The sequence below is a fragment of the Alternaria ventricosa genome (genome assembly GCF_023758065.1).
Source record: "Alternaria ventricosa strain BMP 2768 chromosome Unknown scaffold_6, whole genome shotgun sequence".
Classification (NCBI taxonomy): domain Eukaryota; kingdom Fungi; phylum Ascomycota; class Dothideomycetes; order Pleosporales; family Pleosporaceae; genus Alternaria; species Alternaria ventricosa.
The window spans coordinates 1,348,786-1,365,600 of record NW_026055686.1 but is presented as its reverse complement, the minus strand read 5'-3'; the positions used below and the strand labels follow the sequence as shown (position 1 = coordinate 1,365,600).

At 52.1% G+C, this 16,815-nt stretch overlaps 5 protein-coding genes across 5 annotated transcripts; 3 read left to right on the top strand and 2 right to left on the bottom strand.

Annotated features, from left to right (window-relative positions):
* Nucleotides 1-1,399: 1,399 nt before the first annotated feature.
* On the top strand, nucleotides 1,400-3,973 carry J4E93_004541 (uncharacterized protein; the record flags this gene model as incomplete). The annotated part of the gene is made up of 1 exon (XM_049342469.1): nucleotides 1,400-3,973. The coding sequence occupies one exon, from the start codon at nucleotides 1,400-1,402 to the stop codon at nucleotides 3,971-3,973; it is 2,574 nt and encodes an 857-aa protein (XP_049200621.1).
* Nucleotides 3,974-4,165: 192 nt separating this feature from the next.
* Nucleotides 4,166-4,978, top strand: J4E93_004540 (uncharacterized protein; the record flags this gene model as incomplete). Its single annotated transcript, XM_049342468.1, has 1 exon — nucleotides 4,166-4,978. The coding sequence occupies one exon, from the start codon at nucleotides 4,166-4,168 to the stop codon at nucleotides 4,976-4,978; it is 813 nt and encodes a 270-aa protein (XP_049200620.1).
* Nucleotides 4,979-7,593: 2,615 nt separating this feature from the next.
* Nucleotides 7,594-8,746, bottom strand: J4E93_004539 (uncharacterized protein; the record flags this gene model as incomplete). The annotated part of the gene is made up of 3 exons (XM_049342467.1): nucleotides 7,594-7,913; nucleotides 7,962-8,360; nucleotides 8,413-8,746. 3 exons carry the CDS (start codon nucleotides 8,744-8,746, stop codon nucleotides 7,594-7,596), a joined length of 1,053 nt encoding a protein of 350 aa, XP_049200619.1.
* A 2,724-nt stretch (nucleotides 8,747-11,470) lies between these two features.
* On the bottom strand, nucleotides 11,471-12,977 carry J4E93_004538 (uncharacterized protein; the record flags this gene model as incomplete). Its single annotated transcript, XM_049342466.1, has 2 exons — nucleotides 11,471-12,445; nucleotides 12,495-12,977. The coding sequence occupies 2 exons, from the start codon at nucleotides 12,975-12,977 to the stop codon at nucleotides 11,471-11,473; spliced, it is 1,458 nt and encodes a 485-aa protein (XP_049200618.1).
* Nucleotides 12,978-13,562: 585 nt separating this feature from the next.
* On the top strand, nucleotides 13,563-15,384 carry J4E93_004537 (uncharacterized protein; the record flags this gene model as incomplete). Its single annotated transcript, XM_049342465.1, has 2 exons — nucleotides 13,563-13,736; nucleotides 13,792-15,384. The coding sequence occupies 2 exons, from the start codon at nucleotides 13,563-13,565 to the stop codon at nucleotides 15,382-15,384; spliced, it is 1,767 nt and encodes a 588-aa protein (XP_049200617.1).
* Nucleotides 15,385-16,815: the final 1,431 nt, after the last annotated feature.

Here is a 16,815-nt window from a genome sequence, read left to right as displayed (position 1 = left end):
GATGCGGAAGGTGTGAGAACATGTGCCGTGAGGCCCTTCCTTCCTCCATGAGTGGCATTATGCCTGAATCTCTTCTTTTCCCGAGCCTTTGAGATTGTACTCTTTTCATACCAGATATCGCTCCTGCCTCCGCTTCTCCGCCTCCTCTTTCTTAGCCAGTACAAAGGCAACCTCCGACCCAATAGCAACTACAACTGTTGCTGCAATGCCAATACCAGTTCCAATAGCCGCAAAGCCCAGAATGGTAAAACACGTGAACCCTGTGAAGATGGTGAGGTACATGACACGAAAGAAAAGTAGAAAGAGGCCGTCAGGTCTGCGCTTCATCGCGTGCGAGTGAGACGATGTTCCAATGCCTCAGGCGTTCAAGATATGATACCTCTGAGGTGCTGCTATTTTTGATCGTCTCGAGGCTGGGCTTCCGTTTTGGGATACGAGGTGATGTTTGATGCTGATCTTAGCTGGGCAGCACGGCCATTGAATTGTGGGGATGCGATTCCGCGCCAACCGAGCGATTGTGTACACGAAGGGAATAGCATCGTACCACAACGATCAAGTTGCTGATAACGCCTTATGACGAGGTGAAGCGCGGTCATCGCGGGGGCGTCCAAGCCACGTGACATGGCGTTCAGCTTGCAGTGGGCCGCGTCAGCTTGTCGACAATTGGCCCACGAGGACGTGTCCTCATGCCAATACTAGGCTGGATGAGCGTGCCATCCTACTACCTATCTGTTTATAGCACTGGCTATGCAGGCGAGGGACCCGTTTAGGAAGAATAGACATGACGAAAAGACCCCTGAGAATTTTAGACCGGCCATGGACAGTGAGGGCACAATGCGTTGAACAGTGCGAATCGAATCGGAAATGACGTTTCAATGCTTGCGGCATGAAAATGGAGAGGCTTAGTTGCTCACAGACAACTGTTCGTAGATGTCGGTTCACTGGAAGACATTGCGGCGGGCACGAGCGCGTTCGCTGACGTAATCGCTCTCCGAATCCGCCAGCAACCTTAGCAGGTAGGCAGGCTGGAGGGCGCATGCACTAGAAGAATGTGCCAGATGCATGGCCATAGGTACGACGAGTGCTATGGCTAGTGGGATACACGAGGAACTCCCTGACTGCAAGAAGATGCCGTAATTGAACAGCCGGCACATTCCAGATCGCGTCTCCGCACGTGTCGACGCGTTTGTCTTGGCGCGCGTTGAGCCGTTCGGTCGCCACTGGTTCACTCGCACATTGCACAGCACACGAGCACCACAACCCTACTCAGCCATGCTCAATTACTTCTTCAATGTTTAGAAATCCTCGAGAAAACCGCTCTTTGCCCGAATCGTCCCGATTAACACCCTCTACCGGCCGGGCTCCATCGCCACCCCGCTCATCGTCCCGAGTCGCAGACATGGCCGCCAAAACCGCAACGAAGAAGGCTGCGCCCAAGCCGAGCACGAAAGCGCCCCCGCCGAAGAAAACCAGCGTTCAGACCACTTTGACGCCAGCCGATTTTGCTAAGAAGTCACCCGCTGGCAATGGCAAGAAGCAGAAGCCGGCTGGCACACCCAACGGCAACATCATGGCATTCTTCAAGAAAGCCGAGGAGATCAACAGCCGTATATTCCTACAAGAACGAGGGTCAAACCCAACGATAGTGCTCGACGGCGACGAGGACGACGTGGGCTGGAGTGATGAGAAGAGCAATGGCGTCATGACTACAGACAATAGCGAAGAGCGGTACAACGAGAATGGTGGGAGCAACAAGAGGCGCAAAGTCAGCGAAGAAGCGGTAGCGCCTGTGCCAGCCTGTTCACCACCCCCACCGGCTGATGTTGAGAGCAATGCTTTGGATGCATTGGCGGCCGACGTTTCCAAGCAAACACCAAAACTGCGGAAGAAGTCTGGACCCTTCGTGGACGACTCAGAATCCGAAGACGACGAAGTGGAAATGCCTGCTACAACTCCAGGTATGACAATACGAAGCCATAATGAGGAATCGCCAATGACTAAACCAACGGAGGATCTGTTACCCCCGGATAGTGCCGAACACTCCATTCCCCACGACACGACACCCATTAAATCTGAATCTACATCTCAACACGGGGGCGAAGAGCAGGAAGAATACGAAGATCTGGAAGACGATGATTTGCTTGAAGGCGAAGAATATGATGAGAGGCGGTGGATGAAGGAACAACAGAAGCTCGAGATGGAAGAGGCAGGCTTTGAGGGCGACCCGGACGATTTCGACGCGCCACCTCTGTTTCCTGAAGGCGATGATACCGAGATCAAACAGGAGGAGCCATGTACCAATGATATACCTTCCTGTCCGATATGCGGCAACAATCTCCCAGGCCTGTCAGAACAAGATGTATCCGTACACGTCAACGCGTGCCTAGATGGCAACCCACTTCCCTTACCTGTAGTGAAGTCCGAGGATGAGAGCAAGGCGACCATGACGAGCAAAGCGAAGGTCTTCAAAAAGCCAGACAGGCCAGCGAAACCTGGTCAGGCCAACCCATTTCAGCTTGCGAAGCCCAGTGCTCAGCCAAGTTCAGCCTTTTCAAAGCTCATGGCCGGCCATGCTGAGGATGCTGCTTGGGCATCAGCTGCGGCTGAGAACAACAAATCTCGCGGCAAGCCCGCATACCAACGCACCTGCCCGTTCTACAAGATCATGCCTGGCTTGTTCATCGCTGTCGACGCGTTTCGCTACGGAGCTGTAAAAGGTCAGAACGCCTACTTCCTGAGTCATTTCCACAGCGATCATTACATCGGACTTACTTCCTCATGGAAGCATGGACCGATATACTGTAGCAAAGTCACTGGCAACTTGGTACGACAACAGCTTCGTGTGGACCCCAAGTGGGTGGTCGATCTGGATTTTGAGAAAAAGACAGAAGTACCAGGAACGGAAGGCGTCCACGTCACTATGATCTCTGCGAACCATTGCCCTGGCAGCTCTCTATTCCTGTTCGAAAAGGAACTCAGCAAGGGCAAAACCCCGAAGCTACAACGAGTGCTGCACTGCGGAGATTTCCGCGCGTGTCAAGCGCACATCGAACACCCGCTATTACGCCCAGACGTCCTCGATGCTGTGAGTGGAAAGAATCGGCAGCAAAAGCTAGACGCTTGCTATCTGGACACCACCTACCTGAACCCCAAATACGCATTTCCGCCTCAGAAGCAGGTCATCCAAGCTTGCGCAGACATGTGCGTGAGCCTCAGCAAAGTCCGCGCGGACGACTCGGATGGATGGGAGCAAATGAAGCGAGACCGCGCAGGCCAAGGCATGGTCAAGTTCGTTCGGAAAGACTCTAATACCGACGCTACCGGCGAGCCTAAAAGCCCTAAACGAGGCCGACTTCTGGTTGTGGTAGGCACATACAGCATCGGGAAAGAGCGCATTTGCACTGGAATTGCGAAGGCCCTGGGAAGCAAGATCTTCGCGCCTGCCAACAAACAGCGCATCTGCAAAGCGCTTGAGGACCCTGAACTGGATGCACTACTTACGACAGATCCTCGGGCAGCTCAAGTACACATGACACCGTTGTTTGAGATCCGCGCGGAGACATTGGACGATTACCTGCGCGATTATGCCGACACTTTTACGCGCGTTGTCGGCTTTAGACCCTCGGGCTGGAACTATCGTCCACCAAAGGGTCGCTTTACCGAGTCACCCCAGGTACAAACCGTTTTGCATTCCGACAATTGGAGAAGTACCTTCTCCATGAAAGAACTCACGCCGCAAGCCGGAAGTGGAAGTCGGGCAAGCTGTTTCGGTGTGCCATACAGTGAGCATAGCAGCTTCAGAGAGCTGACTATGTTTTGCTGCGCTTTGCGCATCGACAAGATCATCCCGACAGTCAACGTGGGCAGCGCAAAGAGCAGAGAGAAGATGAAGGCCTGGTGCGACAGGTGGGCGGCAGATAAGAAAAAGAACGGGCTGTTCAAGCTGGGCGAAGACGGCGAGGGTTGGTCATAGTGAAACTTGATTGGCATGCCCATTGCAATTGTGGGCCTAAGCTACTGGTTATGGTAGCGATATTACCAACCCTGGCTTCTACGCGAATGCCACTGATACTTGAACATGATTCGGTCTCACTACATATTGATCTTGATTCCCTAGTATCTATCTACCATCATCTTCTACCACATCCCCAAGCACGCCTTCAGCATGTCGTCAATCATCCGCCTCCTTGTCATCTCCGATACTCACTCCACCTGGCCCTACACTTCAACCTGCCCCGCACCTCGATGCGACATCCTCATCCACTGTGGTGATCTCACCCAAGTCGGCGGCCTTCCTGCATACAAAAAGGCTATGCAAGACATCCGTACCGTCGATGCAGAGCTCAGACTCGTCATAGCTGGCAACCATGACCTCGATCTCGATGAAGAGTGGGTGCGCAAGAACGCTGAAGATGGCGAAGAGGAAGAAGACGTGGAGGACAGTAAGAAATGTGTCGAGTTCATGAAGTCGCACGAGAAATACGGAGTATACTACCTGGAAGAGGGTAGACATGAGTTCAAGCTGAAGGATGGGAGAAGCTTCAGTGTCTGGACGAGTCCGTATACGCCGGAGTTTAACGGGTATGCGTTTGCGTACGGAAAAGACGAAGATCGATTCAGCAACATACCCGAAGACATCGACATCTTGATGACACATGGACCGCCTTCATTCACTGACGAACTCGGCTACGGTCTCGATGTCAATGTGAAAGGAGAAAGCTGCGGATGCAAAATGCTAGGCGATGCAGTAAAGAGAGTGAAGCCAAGATTGCACTGTTTTGGGCATGTGCACGAAGGGAGAGGTGCTGTGAAGATGCAGTGGTCTGAGATAGGAAATGGGAATGAAAGAGTGAAGATACTGCCAGATGACGGGAAATCCATTTGCATCAATAAGAAAAAAGGAAAGATGAGTTCTGTGCTAGTGAACGCAGCAATATGGGGTGAAACAAAAGGCTGGACTATCGACCTCGAAATATAAAATTCCCACTGGCTTCTACCATACCCGAACAACCCCTGCCACCACAACCCACATCACGATGTATCAATCAATGGCCAGCCCCTACTCAGACAGTACCAACGCATACGAGACTCACGGACCCGCCGACCGCCTCGAGCATCTCGTACACACCTGGGGAGTCGACCTTGTTCGCCACTCCCCAATCTTCAAACTCCACAGGCGATTCGGACTTCCATGCGCAGCTCTTCTTGTATGCCTTGCCCTCATCATGTCGGTCTACGTCGACGTAACATTCGGCTACGGCGTATTCTCCTACGGCTTCTTGGGCAACAAAGCAGCCGATAATGTCATGGTTTTTCTGTTGATCGTGGTGGTCGCTTTTCTGTGGGCGATGGCTCGCATTTTCTGGGTAACGAACTCGGTGAGGGAAGTCTCGGGACTAAGGAGGCATTCGTACATGTTGGGTAGGCAGCATGTTGCGAGGGGCGATGAGAGCGCGGGTGAAGAGGTGATTGTCGTGGAGAGACAGGGCATGGCTTGATTTTCTCACGTGCTGTGCCAGATGTCACTTATACCCATGCTATTTTTCAACGGCATAGATTTTCTGTAAAATGGAATTGAGATCTTGATATAGTTCATTAACTACCTTTGCATGTGTACCAGGATATACAAGCCATCTCACCATTCACGCACCTTTCATGGAGCTACTCTGAGACATGATCAAAGTTCTTAGCAGCTTCGCTCTTCCATTGTCGTTCACTCATCGCCACCTGACTGTCCTTCAGGGTATTTGAGCCAGTATCGTTCTAGTGCAACTTTGAACGAAGGGGGGTGCAATTTGACTGTTTTCGCAAGATCTTTCGGGAACTCGTCAAGATCTAACTCTTCGGATGTGTAACCCGCTTTTTCGATGTTGATCGACTTCCAGAAGGACTCCGCCCCGTACAGATGCTCAATCTCAAGTGTCTCGACGTGAAGATTGCGCACGGACTCCAACGCGGAGCGGTATTCCCCATCTGTCGGGCTTTCGAATGATATGCACCGAGCCTGCTGCCCATAGCATTGTAGAAATGGGTACAAATTTTCGGCATTCATCTTAGTATTCCTCACAGTCAATTTGTCGAGAGCAGGCGTGTCAGAAGGCGAAGGGAGCGGGGTGATCGGCCGAGGATTGATGAATTCGCCATGTTCGCTATGATCAACCACCAACGAGCGAAGGCGAGGGAAGAGACTTCTCGTGATCGACAGTCTGGCCTATCAAGCTGTTAGCACGGATAACAAGATGTCTCAGAACCGCGTTGCCAAAGCATAGCATGTGGGAGTACATACTAGTAATAAGTTAGCAAGATATCTTGAGAGCTATTTGTGGCGTCTACTTTACCCTTTTTTCCATATGAGGAGGTCCGGAAGTAGGGGCAGTACATGTCTCTTAGAACAAGTGTTTCTACCTTTTGACTGGCTTTCGCGAAGATGGTAGAGGGGATGTTGGTGATAAACGCGTGATGTTCATCGAGATCGACGGCCAGAGTCATCGTACGAACTGTGATTTTCGACGCTTCCACGGCATGAATGAGGATTCGAAGGCCAAGATGGGCCACATCACCACGATCGCTTATATCCTCTTCTTCGCGGCAGCGTGAGATATTTCGAAACTTCTGGAATAGGTTATAATATCGCCCGGGTTGGGTACGAGGGTCGTGGTAGAAACGGATATGGTCCATGTTGTTGAAGCAGTACAAAGCCTTGGCTAAGACCTCTTGAAGGGCCCTCGTATCGGCCTCATGGCTGACACTCAGAGCAAAGTCGCTACCCGTCATTGGGGATTCGTCGTCCCTGCACTTCCAGATGCCAGGATACCAACAGCTTTCAGCCAGTTTAATCTGAATCAGGTCCGAGGATGAGTCTTGGCGTAGTTGATCCCACTCTGCCTGCTCCATCCGCATCGTATTTGCCCCATTATCGAGTGGGTACCCCGGGGGCACTTCAGCGCAGGCTATGATAAGTTTTGTAACCCAAGGAGCCAGATTCTCGCACGTAGACGCCGTGGTAAGATTGGATATACTCTGACCCGATCTCAGATCGAATATTGTTTCTCCCAGGTAAGCACCGAAAGCCTTCCAGGAACAATCACGGAAGCGACGGCTCGTAAGGCGAAATCCGAGCGAACACGCTTGCTCCTCTTCCTGGGCGTATCGATAGGCAACAGATCCACTGTCTTCGTCCTCGGTAACTGGCGGTACAGCATGCTTCGCAACTTCCAGCAGTATGCACTCTAGTAACTCGGCGGGCAGCTTCTCGATAGGCGAAGTATCTGTCAAGGGCAAAGTCGTTGGATTCATAGAGGGTATTGCGCTTGTCGTTTCGATTGTGGGGTTTAGACGGCCGAGCTTGGTTTGAGGAAATACGATCAGCAAAGGATGAATGTTAAACGTTAGGGCAGGTGCGACCTCGGGAGAAATAAGCGGGTCGACTAGGCATCCGCGCTAGGATCTGTGAGAAACCATGGGACTGAAAAAACGCGAATACCCTGGAGTCATACTTGAGGCCGAATGAGACTGCACTAAAGGGCTGATTCCAGTTGACGAAAGATCTTGGTAGGTATATGAAGAGATTAATTACTGCTCCAGAGACAAAACTCACGCGGTAGCACTAGCCGGAGCTGCCATCACATCGACCTCGACAACCGTTACCGCCGGCTCCTTCTCTTTCCTCAACTTATCTTGTATAGCCTGATAATTTCGGCTCATGGCATTCCTAGTGAACTCCTCACCCGTCACCATTGGATACTTCTTCAGTGGACCCTGGATCTTGGCATCTTTGCACGGCTGGTTGAAGAAGGCGATGCTGTAGCGCTCGCCGTAGAAGTCATCAGGCTCACATGGAGCCTTGACACGATGGAATGTCGACTTGAAGCGGTCGTCAGACCACGACATAAGGAGGTCGCCGACATTGCAGACTGTGGTGCATGAGTAAAGGTTTCACGCGACATAGCACATCAACATACCGATTGCGTTCTTGTCGGCGTCCGGCTCAACCTTGGTCCACGCATCCCCGTACCCGAACGAAGTGGATACTTCCCGCCCCGGACATATCTCAAGACCAGACTGCCCTGCTTTCTGGAACAGCAGAGTCAAGAAGTCCCAGTCGGCGTGTGCGCCCGCTCGATGATGCACCTCTCCTGTTGGATTTGGCACTTGTGGAGTCTCAAAGTAATGTAGTAATCGGCAGACAGTCTGAGATTCTGGTCGGCTGACGTCGTGAGCTTTGACGAAGTAATCTTCCTCGAAGTTCAACCCTCGCGCCAAGCACCTCATGAGCCTCTCGCTAACTGCCTGTACTCTGTGCATGAACCCCAAAGCCTCTGCTCGGAACCCCGGAAGGGTCTGATCACTCAGCCATCGACCTATCCAATGATCAGCACGGCCATACACATAAGACGAAAGAAACCAGCTCACCGTTCATTCCTTCGCCAAATTGCATTTGATAAGACTCTTTGCGGTCGACTGCACCAGTAGATGGCCGGATTTGAGCATTCTTCTCCCATCCGGCGTTGTGTTGAGGGGAGAATGGCACTTGCGATTTCACGGGATCGGGCTGATTGAAGAAACGCGCTGACTGATTGAAGATGCCGTCGACAGCGTCACGTGTTATGCCGTGGTCCACGATGCAGAAGAAGCCGTGGTTCTCTGCAGCATCGACGAGTTCCTGTGTAATCACATCGATGCGCGCGTCGAAGTCGCGGAGGGAGATTGTCGGCACAGGGCGATCAACATACTTCGTCGGTGCCATAATGAGAGTGTTGATGTTCGAGCTGATTGACGTTGGTGAATTTAATATATGACCGTGGTGGCTTGAGGGCAAACTGTACCTATTCTTATGTTCGGTCATCTTTGCTTCTACGCATGTAGTGTCGCAATGTGCGTTCAGGCGTGCCAAAGCCGACGCGGCCAGGGCGGCCGCTCACATCGGCCGTCATCACCAACACGTGTGTCGTGCTAGATAGGCACCCGCAGCCCGTGAGATGGAAGTCGCGGTCGAGATGAAGTGGGGCCGAGGCCAGATTGTGGAAAGTTCCGCGTTGTCGGCCGCACCCTGTTCATCTTCGTTCCCCACCGCATCTGCACGCCGATAGCCACCTGATAGCCAACGTGCCTTGCCAATCACTGGGAACGCGATGCTGGGAGCGACGCTCTCATTGCATTGAGATGTCCTCGATCGTGACACCTAGTTCACGACCGACACGGTCAACCTTACCATGGACGACAGCAGCACCTCAAAAGGGCCGAGACCCCGTCTGACATGTACAGAGTGCTATAGAAGGAAGATCAAATGTGATAAGAATGTGCCTTGCAGCACATGCATTCGAAGGTCAGCTCCTCCGTTTCCAAGGCAGTCTAGTATTCGCGAATTCGACAAAGACTGAGCCTGCGCGACTGTGGATTGCTTTTCCCTAGGAACCCAGTGACTGGGCTTCTTGGTACTGCGCAAGCTGCCCGAACCATCTCATGCTAAGTAAAGCAGGGGATATGCAAGCTTCTGTACGAGAGAGGACGCGGCTGCGACATCCTCAGTACCACCACCCGCCTACCAAGCTCAAGGTGCAGCGACAGCACCTGACGATTTAGTGCGCGCTCTACTCGACCGCGTAAGTCAGCTTGAGGCCAAGCTACAGGATCAATGTGATATGGTCTCGAGCGAAACAACCTTGCCTCTGGAAATCTCTGATACACCAGCGAGTTCCGTTCAGCGTGCAGCGACCATTGCACCTCTTGACAATAACGCAACGCAATCTGCGGACACTGATGATGCAGCTACCGTGCTGGAGTTTCTAGCGTGGGGCCGTAAGAAAGACATTGACTACGGGACGTCACCAGAACAGAACAGCGGGCCACGGCGACTGAGTATCAGAGATGAGGATGAAGCGGTTGCATCCAGTATCCTATATGAAACCAGTAAAGATGCACAGCTTGACGTACTTGAAGCGCTTCTTCCGAACAAGACTCACATCGTTCAGCTTGTGGAGTACCACAGTACCACCATCCTATGGTACCATGGGTCTTACTCCTCAGCGATATTCAAGGACGACCTGGATATCTTCCTTGGAGACTACGAAGGGGACGTCCGGCACCAAGGCTTGAATATGCAATGGCTTAGTTTACTGTTCGCCATCATAACAGGCAGTATCACATGTGCGCCGCCATCTGTATATCAGTCTTGGGGTTTCTCATCAGAAGAGAGGAAGGTCTTGTCACAAAGATGGTACGAAGCGACTGTGACGTGTCTCGAAACCGCGGGCTACATCGAGGCTCACACCATCTACTCTGTTCAAGCCATTGCAACGTTGACTATTTCGGCTCATATCCTTGGCAAGTCGAACAGTCAGTCGATACTGCTTGCCTCAGCTGGTCGTATTGCCCAGAGTCTTGGGTTGCACCGACTTGGACCAGAAAGCGCAGCCTCTGCCACCTCGAAGGAGCAGCTACGCCAGCGTGAAGCCGGTCGACGAGTCTTCAATCAGCTTTGCACGCAAGATTGGTTCCAGATCCCGTTCTCCGAGTCATATTCACTCAATCCTCGCTTCTTTACTACCGCAAAGCCGCTGAACTGCAATGACGACGACATGGTACCGCATCCATTGAGCATACCCACCCAAGCGAGCTATTGCAACTATCGCTATGACATTGCAGCGCTTATGCCGCAACTCCTAGATGCGATGGCAGGCTGTAACACGCTTTTCACGAAGTATGAACAGGTACTACATTACGACGAGAAGATGCGCAAACTTGCTACTGCATGCATACCTACATTCCTATCAACTAATTCGCCGGTGGCGACCGAGTGGCCTATCTATGTCGGCTGGGCTAGACGCTCGTTGGCTATATGTGCTTCACACAAGATCATCATGATACATCGGAAATTCATCGGCCTTTCTTTTACGAATTCCGCATTTTCCTTCACGCGGCGTACCTGCATTGCAGCTTCCAAGACCATATTGAAAGAAGCGCTATCGGGCAGCGATGAGCAGGGCCCGATACTATGGATCGAGCAAGCCTTCTCAGTAGCAGCGGGCATCATCCTCAGTCTCGATGCTCTTCATCGATCCGCCAGTGACAGGGAGTTCGACGAACATACCAGACTTGTTGCTGACGCAATCGGTTACTTGAGCAGATTCGAACATAGCAAGATTGCCTCGCGTGGCGTGCGGTTGCTGACGGGACTGCAGCGCGAGCTCCAGAGTGAAAACCTGAACAACAAGAAGCGGGCACGACCTGCGGACAGTCTTGGAATCTCTTCGTCATCGGGCAAGCGAGCCCGTAGATTTAACGTGGAGACCTTTATCAGCGACGTAGCCCAAGACTTGCAGGTAACAACTCCCACGTCAGCATCGACCGAAGATGTTCCTATAAGCGTGGGAGATACTTCGTGGAACTCTTTCATGAACTTGCTACCCCCGCAAACAGGATTTGGGGGGCAAAGTCTATTTGATGAATCGCTCTCATTTCAGTTCTAAGCTCATATATACTTTAACGACATGTGGTTTCGCGCACCTACATCGCTCCTTTTCCGTATGTCTGCCACTGACTTCTTTGCTTTCTGTATGATCGCCTCTTCATCAATGTGCAACAACTTGCCATTACTGACAAGCAACTGACCATCTACAAGAACGATGTCGACATCGGCACCAGAGGAATGGATCAGCACTGTGATCGGATCAATGCCACCGGAGGCCTGCTCGTTCGCATCCCAGGGAACACAAGATACGCCTTTTGGTTCAACAACGACGATATCCGCTTTCTTCCCAACCTCCAAGCTTCCAATCTCTTCTTCCAACCCTAGCGCTCTTGCGCCGTTGATCGTCGCGAACTCCAAGACGTCGTACGCGCTGAGGACCCCAGCATTTTGTCTGACGCCGCCATGTAGAATGGACGCTAGATGCATCTCCCGAAACATGTCATAGGTATTATTACACGGTGCGCCGTCGGTCCCCAGAGCTACATTTACACCGCTGGCCACCATGTCTGGTATCGGTGCCACACCAGATCCAAGCTTGAGGTTACTTGTAGGGTTATGCGAGACAGTACTTCTACTCTCGCGCAAGATATCGAAATCACCAGCGGCTGGATCCGGATGTACGCAGTGCGCGAATACCGACTTGGATCCCGTCAGCTTCGTATCTCGGCAGAACTCGAAAGGGCTGCATTGGTAATACTGTCGGTAGATGGGTAGGTCTTTAGGAGCTTCCGCGCAGTGCATAGTGAGACCGATGTCGTGTGCTCGCGCTGCTTCGCCGATCGTAGCATGGACCGCCATAGGTGAGCCTCGAGGTGTGCCCGCTGCAAACCACATGTGTATACGGTCGTCGGAAGAGCCATGATACTTCTTGTGCGCTGATAGTGCAACTTCCACAGACATTGAGTCCACGTCCCGATCTCTGGCGTCTTTCATGTTGAGATCTGAGTTTGTCTCGCCGACTTTGATCAATTTGCCCTAGCAGCTAGGTCAGCTCGTTGCATTGATCTTGCTTCGCGACACTTACCAAGCACGCACGAATGCCAGTTTCTTCCACTGCTCTGATGACGTTCTCAAGGCCGCTCCTATGCGTAAGCATAGCCTCAAGAAAACATGTCGTCCCCGTCTTCAGCATCTCCGCAATCGTCAACATTGAAGCCACATAGCCATCATCTTCGGCATAGTTGGCTTCCAATGGCCAGATGGCATCACATAACCAGTTGTGCAATGGGAGATCTTCGGCAAGTCCACGGAGCAGTGATTGCGCGAGATGGGCGTGTGTGTTAATCAAACCCGGTATGATGATCTTGTTTTTGCAGTCGACGATATCGAGATCTCTGTTATCGTACTGGTTGACATGATCGATGAGATCAGAAGTCTTTCCAAGTGCTGCGATGCGGCCGTTTTCAATAAGGATTGCGCCATCGAGTATGATTTCTCGGCTCTTGTTCACGGTGACGATGGTCGCATTCGTCAAGAGGCGCAGCCGCGTCTGACTTGATGTTGCCATTTTCCTTCGAGGTGATGCTGATACCGCTGGCTAAGATCCACGAGGATGCTATGTGCGACGTTAAAGGGGTTGGTGAAGATGTAGGTTCAAGGTTCTAGAAGACTTCATTCATCCCTCATTTCCTCAATCAGCTTGGGAAACCAGACGAGCGATTACTTCACGCAATTACTCTCAAGATCATATTTGCATGGTCGCGACTTCCCATAGGCGTGCGCTGACAGTCGCCTCCGCCGCTCTCCGCTTTCGCGCCTTCGCTAAGGTGACATGGGGCGGCCGACGCTAATGATATCTCCCCTCTTATCTGGCTCACGTACTCTGTCACCCGTCGCACATCTCATGGCATACGCACAAGTATCATCGCAGTGTTATCAGGTACAAGCAATAGCCGGATCCCGATGGGCTGGTTATCGCGGGGTTTACAAGCGCAGAAACGCCTATCGTGGAAAAGGCTCCTGCCGATCCAGAACCACGAGTCAACCATGGCTAATAGGTTGATATATAGTCATGCAGCTCGATTTTGAACTGCGTTTACCGTGAGGACTCAGTGAGCATACTGAAATTGCACTGGGTTGAGTAAGACTAATCATGGTCATCGACTCCCGGAGCGAGATGGAGCCGAAGTCCAAGTACGCTGAAGAAACGGGTCAATACTCGTCCGCCGAGAGTCAAGAGATAGGTACAGTGACCACGAAGTGGCAGGATACGCTCGCGGAGATCAAGCATGCTTTCACGACGAAAGATGGATGGATCGGCGACTACGTATGTCAATACTTAACCTACCCGACTATCTGCCATAGGTAGCTGACAACCACAGGACTACGTCTACTTGATCACTCCCAACATCTGGCCCTTGAACAGAAAGTACAAAAACTATCAAGCGCCATTCTACGGACTCAACGACCGCGTGCCCGTTCTCTTGACACTACTCCTCGGCCTTCAACATGCACTCACCATGATCGGGTCCATTGTGTCACCGCCACTCGCAATCGCCTCCGGGGCGTTCAACTTTGATCCAGCTATGACGACGTACCTAGTGTCGACAGCCTTCACCACCACAGGTATTGCGACAGCCTTGCAGGTCACCCGGTTGCATATCATGAAGACGCCATTCTTCATTGGCACAGGACTCTTGAGTGTCGTAGGACCAACATTCGATATCCTCCCCATCGTCTTCAACTACGCCGCTCTACGATACAAGTCCGGATCTTGCCCAGTTCTTGAAGACGGAACTCAAGGGCCATGCCCTGACGCGTGGGGTGCATGTCTAGGCACTATGCTGTGCTGTGTCTGGATCCAGATAGCAATGGCTTTCGTACCGCCCAAGATGCTCAACAAGATCTTTCCCAAGCTCATTACCGGGTCACTCCTTACCCTCATCGGAGTCTACCTTGTCGGCAACGGACTGCAGAACTGGGGCGGATCCTCGAACTGCCACGGAGGAGAAGGTTTCTACGCTCTTTGTCCGGATATCACTGCACCGCGACCGCTCATATGGGGACATCCGAAGTTGATCGGCTTGGGGTTCAGTGTGTTTGCTACTATCATCTTGGTCGAAGCCATCGGTGCGCCGCTCATGCGTTCGGCTTCCGTCATCATCGGTCTAGCTGTAGGATGTGCCATCTCAGGCGCAACAGGCTACTGGTCCACGGAACAGCTCAACCAAGCACCCGGCGGAACCTTTCTTTGGGTACACACGTTCAAGCTCTCCGTTGATGGCGCGCTGGTACTGCCTATGATCATCATGTTTGTCTGTCAAGCTGTGTCTTGCATTCCCGATATCTTGGCCACTGCAGAGCTATCAGGTGTTGACATTGAAGGAACGGAGTTCAACAGCAGGATTCAAGGCGGCATTCTGTGCGACGGACTCGGAAGCTTCTTCAGTGCACTGGCTACGGGCCCGCCGATGGTCAGTCAGGCAGGCAACAACGGCGTTATTGTTCTCACCGGTTGTGCATCTCGCCGTGCAGGATGGGCAGCAAGTGGCTTCCTGATCCTCATGGGTGTCATTGCAAAGTTCGGTGCTGTCTTTGCTTCTATGCCGCCGTCCGTCCTCGGCGGTATGCAAGTCTTCCTTTACAGCACTATTGCTGTGGCCGGTATCCGTGTCCTCGCACTCATCCCATGGACCCGCCGCGATCGCTTCATCCTCGCAGTCTCCCTAGGCATTGGGTTCATGGACATATGTCAACCCGACTGGTTTTCACAGGTTTTATCGTACGATGGGCCAAATGAGAATCTGGTAGGATTCGAGCAGGGCATCAACCTTGCTGTGGAGACTCCGTTTGTCATTGCTGCTATTGTTGGTATATTCTTGAACGCTGTACTGCCGAAGGACAAAAGCGCGGCGCCGATGGTAGGATACGGCGATGAACAGAAACATCCTAGGATAGGGCAACGTGAGGATTAGGCATATATCACAGATATTAAGAGGCCTTTTCCTGAGTCATGGCGTGATGGCCTTCTTTGTGTATTCGTCTTTATGTGATCGATCTTGTATGCATACGGCGGTGTCTCGGTGCCGCTGCTATCGCACAATGATTTTCATCGCTTATTGAAGCGACGTCTATCTCTGGGGACGATAACTTGCTACCTGCGGAGAGGGCTTCCAGGTTCTATCCTGCCACCAGCCTCGCTCTACCTTCTGCCTTACCAACCAGGCATCCAATATATGCCTTAACATCCCACTTAACACGCGACCAACATGCCACTCTATTCGGTCCTTTTCCACATGCCTCGTCGGCCTCCCGACCCCACAACCGCCCCATCACAAAGCGCATCCAAGTTTCATAGTGGCCTCGCGTGGAAGTGGTATGTGGTTTCGAATAGTCTTCGGCGCGCGGCAGAAATGCGGATACCAACGACGATGCGGTGTGGGTAAGGGCTTAGCCGAATCGAACATCATTTGCAAGAATGGGGGAGGTTGGTCTGTGAAGATCTTCAAAGCTAGGAATTCTCGGCTGCCCTGCCGAGTTACATCGGCGGACGGCAGGTAAAATATCGCAGCAAGGCGAAAGTGGAGATAATGAAGCGGAGTGGAAATGCGAGTTTTCCCTCGAAGTGGGTTTTGCCATGAGATGACACGGCCACGATAGGAGTTTTGGAGATTACGATGGTTATTCATGGCATTGACGATGATATTTTTGAAAACGAGGCTGTGCCAAAATTATCATTACAGTATCTCCACCTCGGAGTAGGCCGACCGAGAAAGAATACATAGTAACAATACACACAGTACTCGCCAAACCGGTCCTTTCCTAGTCCCCAACGACCAATTCTCCCGCTTCTTCTCCCGCTGCCCCTGCCCTCTTGGTTCTCACGACCCTGTTCCCGAACGCTGATCATCAATGCATTGCATGCGTATCAAACAACGCGCGCTCGCGCAATCGTTCAGATCGGTGAGTGACCTCGTACAATCCACTTTTTAGCATTGTAGCAAGGCATGACTCGCCAAGCAAGAGGACGAGCCGGATGCATTAGTCAGTAAGGTAGACGTTGGAAACTTGCTTGGCCAAGACACATGGGACAGCAACTGGGTGATGGGTGGGTTCGTTCACTGGGATTGGGAACAAACGCACTGTGGGTAAGTCGCTTGGGGGAACATTACGATGAAACCAGGGGTCAGGGGGCTGGTTGCTGGGATTCTGGTGGTCGGCGACTATTCCACCCGGGTTAGTGTTAGTCTGTCATCGTCGCTGTCGTGGTGGCTGCTGGAAAGTGCCGTAAAGTGTGCGCAGTAGTCTTGTTTAGAGCACGCACACGCGGCAGAGAAAGTGTGAAGTGCGAAAGAAGGTTTGATGTATCTGCGGTATGCAAAAGCTGCATGTTCACGTTACATATT